This window comes from Schistocerca serialis, chromosome 2 (assembly GCF_023864345.2).
Source record: "Schistocerca serialis cubense isolate TAMUIC-IGC-003099 chromosome 2, iqSchSeri2.2, whole genome shotgun sequence".
In the NCBI taxonomy this organism is placed as follows: Eukaryota; Metazoa; Arthropoda; class Insecta; order Orthoptera; family Acrididae; genus Schistocerca; species Schistocerca serialis.
The window spans coordinates 1,092,571,515-1,092,586,827 of record NC_064639.1 but is presented as its reverse complement, the minus strand read 5'-3'; the positions used below and the strand labels follow the sequence as shown (position 1 = coordinate 1,092,586,827).

General features: G+C 41.5%; 1 protein-coding gene across 1 annotated transcript in view; it reads left to right on the top strand.

The window, feature by feature from the left end:
* Positions 1 to 15,313, top strand: part of LOC126458549 (Golgi apparatus protein 1) — a 156,758-nt gene that overhangs the window by 28,367 nt on the left and 113,078 nt on the right. The window contains exons 2-6 of the mRNA XM_050095669.1: positions 621 to 959; positions 8,257 to 8,499; positions 8,607 to 8,787; positions 8,902 to 9,122; positions 9,200 to 9,321. Coding sequence (XP_049951626.1) covers positions 621 to 959; positions 8,257 to 8,499; positions 8,607 to 8,787; positions 8,902 to 9,122; positions 9,200 to 9,321 — 1,106 coding nt within the window. The remainder of the gene's footprint in view (positions 1 to 620; positions 960 to 8,256; positions 8,500 to 8,606; positions 8,788 to 8,901; positions 9,123 to 9,199; positions 9,322 to 15,313) is intronic.

Genomic DNA, 15,313 nt, shown 5'->3' with positions numbered 1-15,313 from the left:
ACTCTAGATATTGCAATTCTTATAAAAAATAAAAAAAAAAAAAAAAAAAAAAAAAAAAAAAAATACATATATATTTTTTTTCATAGAAAATATTAATATATTTTAATAGTATCATTTTTATCTTCAAATATGTATAATAAATAAACTTGCTGCAAAAAATTCATGATGTTATCTAAAAGAGTTTTTAAGATAAGCAATTTTAAAGTTTTGAATACAAATTAAATTTACAATTTCCGAAGGTTCGGAAAACGCAAAACATAAAAACTTTAAAAATTTATAAAAAAAAACTATAAGAGATACAGCAAAAAAAAATTTGCAGGTGTTGTCAGGATGGTATTAGAACCATTTGAGCCAAATTTCATGAAAATCTAAGGAGGTGGGTGTAAAATTTATTTTTTATTAGGTGATTTGATATGGAATGACCCCACAATGAAATTGCAAAGATGTGCATTCTGTTTAAAAGGGCAGTAGTTATGGCATAATTCAGTTGGACCTAAATGCAAAATGACATATTATGCAACAGAAAAAGACTTACAAAATATTTGATCTGTATATAGTGTTCATTTTCCCAGTAAATTTGGTGAATTTTCAGAAACCTCAACTTACATTGTTTGTTTCAGGGCAGCGAACTAGCAGAGCTGACAAAAGAATGTCAGAACAAGATATGGGAACGAACATTGCATATGATAAGTGATCAAAACATGACACAGCTTGCAAAGGACTATTGTTCAAGCCAGTTGATACAGAGCCTTGGCTGTCAGCCTTCATCATCAGTTGTGGGTAATATATTAGCCTGTATGATTGATAAACGGGAAAAGATAGAAGAAGATAAATGTCATACATTTGTTCAGCGTATGGAATGGATTGCTTTTAGTGACTTCAGAATGATGCCAGCATTTTATAAAGAGTGTAGTGGAGATGTGAAAACTTTTCAGTGTGGACGACTTCACACAAATGAGGTAATCATCATTGTATATAACTCTCTTACTCCATTTTCTCTATAAAAAAATGGAACTGAGACAGTGAACTCACAGTCTTATTTATTTATTTGTGTATTTATTATAATTTGAGCAAATCAGCATGATGTGTTAATGCACTTCTTATTTCTTGTCATAAAAAATGATGGCTGTTATCTTCTTTAGATTACAGGAGACATACATTGGGGTGATATGGAAAATGTTCTGTTAGCTTGGAGCTCTATGAAATAGAAAGCCTTATAATGCTTAGCATCCAACAGCACTATGTCTTGTAGATACATAATGATTGGCATAAAAAGAGTAGCACCCAGAAGAACAAAGCAGATTTCACTCATTGTTGGCAGACAGTTAGATAGTACTACACACATGAAATGATTACACTTCCAGCTTTGAAGGAGCAACATCTATTATGCTACACAGCCACAAATCATACCTGTTAGTATGGCATCATGCCCACATGGTTGTGACTATGTGTGTCCAGACACCACATCATGGAGTTGTATAGGTCTTGGATGTAATTCTGTGATACTCCATCCCATGCTATTTGCACACGAGTGCACAGTTCCTGAATACTGATAGGCGGGGGTGGAATCCTGATGACATGCTCAATGGTGGTCCCCACATTCTCAGTTGGGGAGAAATTGGGTGATGCCATTGGCTATGGCAGTGTGTCCACAGCAGCAATGTATGCTGAGGAAGTGGTTGCAGGATGATGACGAGTGTTGTCCTGTCGAAATAGGGCATGGGAATGGGCATTCTCGGATGGCAGAGCCATCAGCTACAGTACCTCCTCTATGTACATGTGGCTCTCACGTAAGAAAATTTGACCGTTAAAGGTCACCACAGAATATTGCTACACACACCATCGCATGAGGATGTGTGCTGCTCCTCATGGCACTCTCCACTGCACCTCCAGACACAGACTTGATGTTGGTCGCCGCCTCTAAGGCAAAAACAGGACTCTCACTACAGATGACTGGTCTGCAGGGTCCCACCTTAGTTGTTGCCCACATCGGGCCTGTGGAGCATGATCCTGCGGGGTTGTGAGCGCCAGGTGTCAAAACAATCAGTATGCGGTGAACCATTTGTAATGCAACTGCCTGCCAATGGTACTAGCACTTACAGGATGTTGTATAGAAGGCAGAAAAGCCCACTGAATGGCCACTCTTATTACCGCTGGATCTTTCCCCACATGGTGAGATCCTCTCCAGGAACTGCAGGTTATGTAGCAAGAGTAAGTTGATAGAGGAGCAGGAGCATAAGATCTGTGCCCTTCAAGTGCAGTTCAAAAACACACAGGAGGAGCTAGATAGGATGAGGAGGGAGAAGGGGGTTGGGGAATGGGAGCTGGCTGTTGGCAAGAGATCTGCTAGGAGAAGGAGATTTTCAGATAGTTTTACTATTGGTGTTTGCAATAGATATGACCAACTGTCAGAGTCTTGTGCAGAGGAATCTCTAGTAGCTGTAGATGTAGGAAGTATGCAGCAGACCTCAGCAGTTACGGTGGCTAGGACAGTTGCAAAGTCTAAGAGAAAGAAGAAGGTTCTACTGTTAGGTAGTTCTTGTGGTAGAGGTGTAGGCCAGCAGTTGCAGGAAGTGTTGGGGAGTGAGTACCAGGTCACCAGCATTGTGAAGCCTAATGCAGGATTGGCTCAGGTGACTGTTAACATAGGGGGGTTATGTAGGGATTTTACTAAAGAGGATCAGGTAGTGATTGTGGGTGGGGCTGGTAATAGTAGTGATTGGGATGGGGAGTATGACATAGATGGTGACCTGTAAAAGATAGCCACTCAGACTGGCAACACGAATGTGCATTTCGTGGAACTGTTTCAGCGTAACGATCGGCCTCATCTTAATACAGCCGTAATAACATGAGACTTGGGGGTGTGCTGATGAGAGAAGGCATGAGTCACATTTCAGTGGCGTCGGTGGAGTCTATCAGCAGGACGGGTTTAACTAGACATGGCCTGCACCTCAACAGGTATGGAAAGGGGAGGTTGGCAAAGTTTATAGGTGACAGAATAGGTGGGGGTGGTGGGATCACTCACGGGAAAATTCCTGTACTAGTGGGTGTTAGAGCTGCACCTTTTTTTAGATTGAAGTCAGCTGATAGGTATTCCTGCTTAAGGGAAGTCTCTCTAACAAAGAAACCACTTTTGACAAAGCTTAGGTATCCGAGTAATGAGGGAATTAGTATATTTCATCAAAATATACAAGATATTAGAGATAAAGTTAGTGAACTGCTTTTAGATGTTGACTCTAAAATTATGGGTATATCTGAACACTTCTTACATAAGGAGATAATTCAGAGGCTTCCTTTACCAGGATAGAGGTTGGCTGGCAGCTTTTCTAGGAGCTCTTTGCGGTGTGGGGGAGTAGCCATGTATGTGAAAAACGGTATCCCATTTGAGTCAATTGATGTTTCAAAGTACTGCACTGAAAAGGTGCTTGAATGTTGTGCAGGTGTGGTTAAATTTAGTAGAGTTAAACTTCTAACTGTTGTTATTTATAGATCCCCAGACTCCGATTTCACAACATTTTTGCTAAAGCTAGAGGAGGTTCCTGGTTCACTTTATAGGAAATACAAAAAGTTAGTTATATATGGTGACTTCAATATTAATTGTATAAGTGATTGTGCAAGGAAAAGGATGCTGGTAGACCTCTTAATTCATATAATCTTATGCAAATCGTATTCTTTCCAACGAGAGTGCAAGGGAACAGTAGAACAACCATAGACAACATTTTTGTTCATTCCTCATTACTAGAAGGGCATTCTGTTAGCATAAAGGTGAATGGCCTTTCAGATCATGATGCACAAGTTTTAACTCTAAAGGATTTTTGTGCTACAACACATGTTAAATATAGTTGTCAACTTTTTAGGAAAGCTGATCCAGTTGCTGTAGAGACGTTTGTAAACCTTATCAAGGAACAAGAGTGGCAAGATGTTTATAGTGCTGATACAGTAGACGATAAATATAATGCTTTCCTCAAGACTTTTCTCGTGCTCTTTGAAAGTTGCTTTCCATTAAAACGTTCGAAATATGGTACTAGCACAAACAGGCAGCCTGGGTGGCTGACTTGAGGGATAAGAATATCCTGTAGAACAAAGTGACAGTTATATCAAAACGCTAGAAACAGTCAAAATGTAAATGCAGCAGCGCATTACAAACAGTATTGTAAGGTGCCTCAAAAAGTTATTAGGAAGGCAAAAAGTATGTGGTATGCAGATAGAATAGCAAAGTCTCAGGATAAAATTAAAACCATATGGTCAGTCGTAAAGGAAGTGGCTGGTCTGCAGAGACAGGTCGAGGATATAGAATCAGTGCGTAGTGGGAATGTCCATGTTACTGATAAGTCGCATATATGTACAGTATTTAATAATCACTTTCTGAATATAGCAGGTGAACTAAATAGAAACCTAGTCCCAACAGGGAATCATATAGCGCTTGTAGAAAAAAGTGTTCCGAGACTGTTACCTGAAATGCTCCTCCATGATACTGACAAGAGGGAGATTGAGTTAATAATTAAATCACTAAAGACCAAGGACTCTCATGGATATGATGGGGTATCTAGCAGAATACTGAAGTATTGTTCTATGTATGGTAGCCCAGTACTTAGCCATATCTGTAACTTTTCCTTTAGGAGTGGTCAGTTTCCTGACCGATTAAAGTACTCGGTAGTGAAGCCACTTTATAAAAAGGGAGATATTGATAACGTTGACAATTTTAGACCTATTTCTATGCCATCGGTGTTTGCTAAAGTTATCGAGAAGGTTGTATATACAAGGTTGCTGGAGCATTTAAATTCACATAATTTGCTGTCAAATGTTCAGTTTGGTTTTAGAAATGGTTTAACAACTGAAAATGCTATATTCTCTTTTCTCTGTGAGGTTTTGGACGGATTAAATAAAAGGTTGTGAACGCTAGGTGTTTTCTTTGATTTAACAAAGGCTTTTGACTGTGTTGACCACAAAATATTACTGCAGAAGTTGAACCATTATGGAGTAAGGGGAGTAGCTTACAATTGGTTCGCCTCTTACTTTAAGAACAGAAAGCAGAAGGTAATTCTCCGCAATATTGAGAGTGGTAGTGATTTCAGTCCCAATGGGACACTGTTAAGTGGGACGTTCCCCAAGGGTCGGTGCTGGGGCCACTGCTGTTTCTCATTTATATAAATGATATGCCTTCTAGTATTACAGGTGATTCAAAAATATTTCTGTTTGCTGATGATGCCAGCTTGGTAGTGAAGGATCTTGTGTGTAATATTGAAACATTATCAAATAATGTAGTTCATGAAATAACTTCGTGGCTTGTGGAAAATAATTTGATGCTAAATCACAGTAAGACTCAGTTTTTACAGTTTCTAACTCGCAATTCGACAAGAACCGATATTTCCATCAGACAGAATGGACATATTATAAACAAGACAGAACAGTTCAAGTTCCTAGGCATTTGGATAGATAGTAAGCTGTTGTGGAAAGCCCATGTTCAGGATCTTGTTCAGAAACTAAATGCTGCTTTATTTACCATTAGCACAGTATCTGAAATAAGTGACAGTTCAACACGAAAAGTAGTCTACTTCGCATATTTTCATATGCTTATGTCATATGGTATTATTTTTTTAGGTAATTCTTCTGATTCAAAAAGGGTATTTTTGGCTCAAAAACGGGTTGTTCGAGCTATATGTGGTGTAAGTTCGGAACCTCTTGTCGACCCATATTCAATAGTCTGGGAATTCTGACATTGCCCTCACAGCATATATTTTCTTTAATGTTGTTTGTTGTTAGAAATTTTAGCTTATTCCCAAGAGTTAGCAGCTTTCACTCAGTTAATACTAGGCAGAAATCAAATCTGCATGTGGAATGCACTTCCTTGACTCTTGTGCAGAAAGGAGTGCACTATTCTGCTGCATCCATTTTCAGTAAGCTATCACAAGAACTCAAAAATCTTAGCGGTAGCCCAAACACTTTTAAGTCTAAACTGAAGAGTTTCCTCATGGCTCACTGCTTCTATTCTGTCGAGGAGCTCCTGGAAGAGCTGAAAAATTAAGCAAATTCCAGTCTTACATTGTTGATTTTCTTTATTTAAACTTACGAATTGTTGCGTGAAAACGTTTCTTATATTTCATTTTATCTGTTTCTACTATCGTGTTATAATTTCATGTATTGACTCGTTCCATAACCATGGAGACTTCTTGTTAATTTGGTCCCATGGAACAATACATAAATAAATAAATAAATAAAATTGGCAGTCCTCCATCCTTGTAGTGCAAATCAGACATCCAGATCCTGTATGCCAAGCATGTGTGTCTTCCAGTATCTGTTGCTGTCAACTGTGGGCAGTAGTGGTGTGTGTATGACTGGTATTGCGCGCAGTATGACAATAGGACTACCTGGCCTCCTGTAGTCCCATGATACTGTCCCTCTTGAATTCGTCTAGCTAAGCAATCGGCTACCAAAATGTTGCCTGCCTGGACATAGTGCATGTTCAGGTGATGCTCTAGTGGCCTTACATGCTGTCTTACTGGCCAGCATGGCTGTTTGGGGCCCTCTTTTCATAATATTGTTATATGTTAAATTTGTTTATCTTGAGGGTCGATCACCCTTCCCTGCCCCAAGTGTTGGATCCTCTACAGGTCTTCCTGAGTTAAACTGCAAATTTCTACCATTGTAACTCCTCTGTATGAAACAGCATCATTGGTGAAAAGCCTCATGGAACTTCAGACATTGTCTACTAGGTTATTTATATATATTGTGAAAAGTAATGGTCCTATAGCACTATTTTGGGGCACACCTGAAGTTACTTTTACATACGAAGATTTCTGTCTGTTGAAAATGACACACTGTGTTTTGTTTGCTAGAAACCCTTCAGTCCACTCACACTGTTGGTTTAATATTCTGTATTCTCTAATTTTATTCATTAGGCAGCAGTGTGGAACTGTATCGCACGCCTCCCAGAAATGAAGGAATACAGCCTATACATGGGTGCCTGATTTCAGGGTCTCGTGGATGAACAGAGCAAGTGGGGATGGATTACACCTGATCATTGTTTTAGGAATCCAAGTTTATTCACCTATTGAACATTTTTGGTCTCCATAAATGTCATAATATACAGACTTAAAAAAATGTTGCAAAATTCTAAAACAGATGGACATCGGAAATAGAGGCCTATAGTTTTGCACGTCTGTTCATTGAACTTTTTTGAAAATGAGAATGACATGTGCTTTCTCTTATCATTAGGAACTTTTTGCTCCTCCAGAGTCCTATGGTACTCTTCTGCTAGAAGAGGGACAAGTTCTTTTACATACTCTATGTAGAGTCCTGTTGGAATCATGTCAGCTCCAGTGGCCTTTCCTCTGTTGAGCGAGTTCAGTTGCTTTTCTATTCCATGGAAACTTGTTTCAATACCTGTCATTTTGTCATTCACGATATGATTTAAAGGAGGTACTACAGGGAAATCTTCCTCTGTGCTTCTTAGAAAATGACAATTAATATTTCAGACTTTACTGTGTCATTCTTTTTCAGTGCCACTGTGGTCACAGTGTGTCTGGACAGATTGCTTCAATCTGTTTACTGATTTAAAATAAGGAGAAAACTTTCTAGGATTTCCTGTCAAGCCAGCAGATAGAATTTTATTTTCAAATTGGTTAACCGTTCTCCTGATGCTAGTTTTAGTTGTGTTCAGTCTGTTCATCTGTGAGGCTTTGGCTACATTCAGACTTGCAGCAAACCTCTTTTTGCTTTTGTAGTAGCTTTCTGACACTACTCTTGAACCAGGCGGGTGTTTTCCATCTCTCACAACTTTACTTGTTTAAAGCGTATAGCACAGCTCTCTCGAACTTTGTCCAGTGTTACTTACATTGTTAGTGCTGGAGATGAAATTTTCGTGTTGATATGAAATCATATACACAAAAAGATAATACACGAAAATGCCATTTTCACTCTTAGCATAGTCATAGTATGATGTTTTTTACTTTAAAAATATATGTATGTGTGTAACATTTATGATATCTAATAAACATTGTCCAATGTAAATGTTTGGTTTTTGCAAGTGGAACATATTAAGAATTTGTCCAAAGAAGTAAAATTATTTGTCCTCCTGTCAGCCTAGCATGTCTTTTCATATAAAATATTTTTTTGTCTTCACTTACTATATATTATCATAGGCACTTGTAAGGGGAAATACCATTACACAATCGCAGTTAAGGAATTGGTATACAATATTATTTAGTTGTTGTAATCTGGTTTTTGTTTCCATGCCATATTTTCAAATTGAAATAGGCTTTCAGACAAGGAAAAACATTAGCCTGTCTCCAAAAGTATATAAGGAAGTTAAGTGCTGGATGCCACAGGCAAGTACTTCATCTATCAGAAATACAAGCTGATGATATCAAACTGGACAGACAGTTATTTTTGGCATGTGCAAATGATCATCAGCGTTTCTGCCCTAACATGCCAAGGGGTAGTGGGAGAGTCTATAAATGCTTGATGGAGCACAAACTTGACAAAACAATGAGTAAAGAGGTGAGTTTTCCTTTTTTGCCCAATTGCCAAAAAGGCGTTATCATGAAATTAGAATTATGTTTGAATAGTTAAAGAGCACTAAACTATTTTCTCTCATAAACTTCTAGTGCCAAGATCAGCTGATGCGTCGACAGAAATTGATTTCTGAAGATTTCAAAGTCAGTAGAGGCTTAGCTAGGACTTGTAAGGACGACATTAGGTTATTTCACTGCAGGCGGTCTGTATCTGATGATAAAGAGATACGTCTAGTGCAAATACTGTTGTGCTTGGAAGGTGTTATAAGAAATGGTTAGTATTTTGAATTTTTAATCACTGCAGTACAAGATTTTATTTGCATATCTATAACTTATTCAGAATATTTTATTACACCTTATAATCGTTGTACATTTTTTCCACTCAAAGGAACAAAAGTGACTCCTGAATGTCAGTCTGAAATGATTGAGCACAGAAAGATCCTAATGGAAGATTATCGCCTGTCTCCGGAAATCGTCTTAAGTTGCCCAGATGACATTTCAAAATATTGTAAAGGGTTAGAAGTAGGAGGGAGAACCATACATTGCCTTATGGAACATGCGAGACAAAAAAGGAAAGAAGAGCGTATCTCTCCTGCTTGTCAAAGAGCCGTGAGTAAATATCAGAGTTGTGAAATTTGTTACTCCTTTCTATATTATAAGAGAAATTAATGAAATGTCTCCTCCAGCTGGAAGTTTTGGTGAAAGAGGCCGACGCAGGTGAAGACTGGCGTGTTGACCCAGTCTTGAGAGAAGCTTGTAAACCAGTAGTGGATTCTGCTTGCAAGGAAGTCCGTGGAGGAGATGCGAGGTACATTGAGCTTTGTTTTCTCCTGTTAAGTAGGAATTATTTCATTTAACACCTATTAATATGTTTATGGAAATATTTCAGTGTTGGGTAGTTAGTTAATTCTGCATTCCAGAGAAAATAAATGTTGTCAGTTGACTAGCTGCCATGTATGTACAGATTGTATACATTCTGGGACAACTGGGAAATTCAGGCAAAACACAGGAATTTTTCCATCCTGGAACATCTGGGGAATTTTTTAGAATGCCAGGAATTTTTCATTGTTTCAGTTTTCAGTTAAATTTTTGGAACTGGTAAGAACTGATACTCTAACAATGAATTTTACTGTAGTCTGCTACTGCAGAGTAATACTCCAGCAATAAAATGCAGAAATAAAAGTTGAAAAGTTCCAAAGAAAATGCGCCATTTACAGCAACAAAACACAGTGCACCTACAAGCGACTGCCAACAGCAAGAGGTGTCAAAGGCTTTAGGATGAAGATTATGAAATACTTTGTAACAAAAAAACTACTTTTGATTACCATGATGTCACAGCTGTTTACACTTCTACCGGGTTGTGGGAAAATGTTGCAGATGGTGGTTTGAGAAAGCTTATTTTCAAAGTAAATTTTGTTTTACGCAAGATAAGTTATGTTGCAGTGGTGACCCTGAAATTTCAACCATGCCTCATTTAAAATGTAAAATCTCCCGTGCTGGGCCATTGTCCTATATTGCCGCAGCTATCTCCAGCTCAACTGTTTCCTACTCCGAGGGATGTCAGTCTGACCTCTTCGTGAACACCTGTGAATTCCATGAACTTTCCAGGCCTCAGTTTGGTACAACTTTGCCAAAACGTGGGTGAAGTGTCCAGCCTGCAGTGTGTACTGAACCGACAACAATGCTTTCATTGTTTCCACATCTACCACACCATACTCGTGCTGCTTCACACACAACCAGCCAACGACATAAGTCGAATTCTCATGTGAACTTACCAGTGACGGCACTGTAATGATGCTGGGTAACTATTTGTGTAGCAATTCTACTATGACAACAGATGTTATTCCGGGCCAACAGTGGCTTCCTACTGCCCCATTTGTCAGACACACAGTTCTCCAAGCTTCCACATGGGAAATAATGACACTTATTCCTGAAGATACTCCTTTAGTGCCAGTGAATCTGTATGCATTAACATTCCCAGTGTTTTGCAAAACTGTACGGACACCCGTCACAGTGCCACGATAGTTGGTCAACAGTGGCCCCCACTAAATGATCCTCAAACCATTTCCAACTATTAACTACTTCCTGGACAAAATAACATGGGTTTGAGTGATCTTCCTGCACGCAAAAGCACACTGATTGTCATGGACTATGTTGTCTTGCAGCATTTGTCTGTGTCATCAGCAGCAGTACTGCCACCACATCATCTGAGTGACATCACATCTCCACCACCCGCCTCGCATTCGCTTGTAGCTGCCACTGCTATATATGATATATATATATATATATCTCTCTCTCTCTCTCTCTCTCTCTCGCCCCCCCCCTTCCCCCCCCCCCCCCCCCCCCCCCCACACACACGCACACACACACTCTGTGACTCCTCCACGCATGTGTAATGCCTGAATTCAGCACAACTGCCTTACCAGACTCATTACCTTGTGAGCGTACCATATAGTCACAGCCTCCAATGGCTCCTATGGAGCAAAACTACGCATCATCCTGCCAGTCATGCCCACCTTCATGCTCAGCTCCCATCTAATGCACCCCACATGCCATCATTTCATCTCGATACACCGCTTCCCGACACTTTCGTGCCTGCCATGCCTACCATACTGTGTTTCTCTTCACCTCTTGACGAAACACCACTCCCCGACACTTCCCTGCCCCATATCTCTTTGCCACTTTATGATGTGCAGGTCCGCAATGCTTCTGCTCCTGCCATATCTACCACGCCGGCAGTGCCCACGTCATGATGGTGCTAGCTTCACATAACCGTGGACCTTACCATTGCGAACATCGTCAATCAAAACTCCCACTCGCCTACACTGTGGTTCATGCTTAGTGAGTGCATAATGCAGTCCACAGGTGTCACTAAGGACAATGGAAAAACTTGCGGTACTTGTCAACAACCTCGGTGATAACATTGATCTCATTATTGACGTTCTGCTTGATGTGCACACACAAACAAATAAGTACGAGACTGTCAAGCCACTTCTGCTTCAGCACCTGTCCCGCTTGTCAGAGCGGCAACTTCATCTAGTGATAAGTGAAAGCTCACTTAGTCACAGAACGCTTTTCGTGCTTTGGTGCAAGCTTCAACTTTGTGGCTATCAAAACTGCTGGAAAGCATTCAAATGGCAATGCTGGTGTACAAGGACACTCAACTTGATTTCAAGCTACACCTGACTGACAGAATGCTAGCACTCACACACACACACACACACACACACACACACACACACACACACACACACAGCCGGTCAGTGTTGTTAATTCTCATTGTGACCGTGCTACAGTTTTGACAGCCACAGTGCCAGCATCACATGACCCCAGCCAGACCTAGCCGACACCCGACCTGTCCTCCTGAACACTACTGCGCACCTCCTTTTGCACAGACACCAGCCACCTGACATCTGCTGGGAAACGCCGAACCTTGCCGAGCGTTGGCACCCGCTACTGCTCCGTGCAGTATTGTTGGCATCCAACATAACAAACACCTACAGTCCGACTACCACCAGTGTGCCTCCGCCTGGTCACAGACCTGTGCCTGCCAGTCAAATCAGTGTGATTTGGTTGGGCACTATGTCCACCCACATGCACCAACTCTGCTGGTTCCACATTCACTTCGGCTCCGATGCTCTACAGTGGAAACGGCCTTGCTCGTACCCAGACTGATGTCGCAACCTGATATCAGCACACCAGGTCGCTCGTCCTTTTCAAGTCACCGCAAATCACTGCTTCGTGATAGCTTCTGTAGGCCTCATCTATGACTGGATGGCCCTCGCATCTTTATCTACGATGCACAACTGAATTCTTACCTTCTAGTTGACACCGGAGCTGACGTCAGTAAGATTCCATCATCTCTTGGTTCCACTACACTTTCACCTTCACCTGTGCGGTTGCACCACCTACATCACTCTCTATCTCGGCAACCACACACTTGTGCCTCGGACATTCGTGCTGGCTGAAATGGTGGAATGCTTCATAGGAGCCAACTTCCTCAGGCAATACCTTTACTGTCAGAAATGAACCACACTTTGCTCCTGAACCACGGTGGGTAATGGCCAATTAGCAGCAAGGTCAGTGATTCCCTTCCTGCCAATGATACACTGCTGTATCCTACTTTGCAGAGATGCCTCTCAATCTTATCTTGAAATGTCAAACACTTCTGGATGAGCCCCGCATGACATTTGCCACGCGCTCTGAACTCCGGCGTTCCAACACGGATATGCGAGCAACCAAGGACCTTCTCCGCTTACTCATTGCCAAGACATTTTGCGAGTACATTTGTCTTAGCAGCAGCTCATTATTATGCAATATCTACACCCACTGCCTGATGACAGTCATTACGTTGGCCTCAAAATGGGTCAGTCAAGTGCCATTATCTAATTGTGCTCACCCGACCACACCCAGTGTTGTTGACAGTGCCTCTGCGACTGATTTGTCTATTTATGATGGTGTTAGAATAACACCTATTGCTTTGCCCTCGGCCCCCACTTCATGCCAGTCCATCTGGTTGCAGACTGTTTGTACTGTCTGTGACTGGCTAGTTCATCGCATCAACACCATCCCTGGCTCTCCAGTCCGCTGTCACCCCCATCCCCACCACCTACATCCCCACAAACTCAATGCGGCAAAAGCCATCGTGGACGAACTTTGCCATGCTGGTATTGTACGGCTATCCAACATTACTCGGGCTTCGCCTATCAAGCTTGTCCTCAAAGAGGATAATAATTGGTGATTGTGTGACAATTATTGGTACCTCAACGCCCAGACTATAATAGACAGCTACCCTGTACCAAACCTACTAAACTTCACACATGAACTGGATGGTGCCACTATTTACAGTGCTGTTGGCTGTAAAAGGGCCTATCTATCTATACCTATGGCTGATGATGATATACCAAAAGCTGCAGTAATCGCGCCATTTAGTCTGTTCAAGTTTTCATTAATGCCGTATGGGTTAAGGAACATGACCTAGACATGGCAGAGGTTTATTGATGGTGTGCCTTCTGTGTGTTTACCAGATGACATAATAATTTTCTCACATTTTCCAATGAACATGAGATTCATTTATGCACCATGTTGGAGAAGTTAACAGCACACGGAGTTGTAATCAATAATGATAAATGCCAACTATGGCAGTTGTGTGTCACCTTCGTTGGACATTTAGTTGATCTTTTGGGGATATACCTCATGTAGGAGGAAAGGGAACAAATCTGCCTCCTCCCTCCCCTCTCGGATATAAAAAACTAAGACATTTCCTTGGTGTCATCAGTTTTTAAAGGCATCATTTCCCACTTGCTGCTGAAACACTCTTGACTCTTGAGAGAGCCACTAGACGGCAAGAACACCATCGGCAAATAATGCCTGATGTGGTTCCCTAAAATGGCCTTTAACAAGATTAAATCCAGCCTCACACAAACTGTCACCCTCACCCTTCCGTCACCAGATGCACATCTCATAATCACCACAGATGCCAACGGCCTGTGATTGGCATGGTACTGCAACAAGAGACAGCTGGCATAAAACAGCTGTTGTGTTTCTTCACTTGAAAATTGACCGATACTCAGAAGAAGTGGTCACCATTCAATAGAGGGCTCTTGGCCATCCATGAGGTGGTCTGCTATTTCCAGGATGACATTGAAGGATGCCCTCTAACCATTTACACTGACCACAAGCCTATTGCAGACATGGTCAAAAACCCTACTGTTAATGCCATGCCAAGGCGATTTCACCACCTCGACCTGGTTTCCGATTTACCACCACCGTCAGACAAGTCTGAGATGTGGAAAATATAGTCGTGGAACTGCTTGTCTTGCTTGTTGTCCACCTGGCTAAGGATTCGAAGACCCTTCCCACTACACCACTGTTCCTCGTGGTCTCATATACTTCACCACGGTAAATCCGTTTATTATTCGCAAAGGTGTTGATGCAATTACTGGCACTTTGAAATCCTGCTCTCGTTTACAAAATGGCCCTTCCCTGATTCTCAAGCACGACGTCTACTTGCTGCCTCGTTTCTCCACGACCACCCTGTTCATGTCGACGACCATAGAACTTTGAATCCTTCTCGTAGTGTAATTTACATCAGGCTGCTCGATGGTCTAACTGAGGCTGAAATCCAGCCTTACCTCTCTGATCAGGGTGTCATTGCCGTCCTCCGTGTAATGAAACAGATAGATTCCTCCTTAGTGCCCACCCGCACTCTTTTCCTCACCTTTGATAGAGTAGTGCTGCCATCAAAGATCATAGCAGGCTATGAAATTATCACAGTCCTGCTTTACATTCCGAACCCAATGCACTGCTGCCAGTGTCATAGTTTCAACCGCACTAGAATGTCTTGTTGACACTCAGCCAAATGTGTAACCTTTCGTAGGGATGCACACGAGGGCGATTGTCCACGTCCTTCTCCCCACTGTATCAACTGCAATGGTGGCCATGCTGCCTCCTCTCAGGATTGTATCTTGATGAGCAGACTGTCCAAGAGATTTGGGTAAAGGAAAAAGTGCCTTACCCTGTAGTTTGCAAGTTACTGGCTATTCACAAACACTGTATTGTCCCGTTATGTTCTTGTTACCCCTCGCTCCATGAAGGACATGGCCACACAGACATGCAACCCCAAATTCAGCTCTGAGGTTGTGAAATCGCCCAATATCAAGGTTGTATTGCCATTCCCCTCCTGCTGTGCAACAAACCGCCAAACTCTCGTCTCGGGGGGTTAAGCCACCTGTTACATAACCAGTTGGCAGGAAAAGACAGAAGGAGTACTCCCAGGAAGACTTCCTCTGACTCTCCTG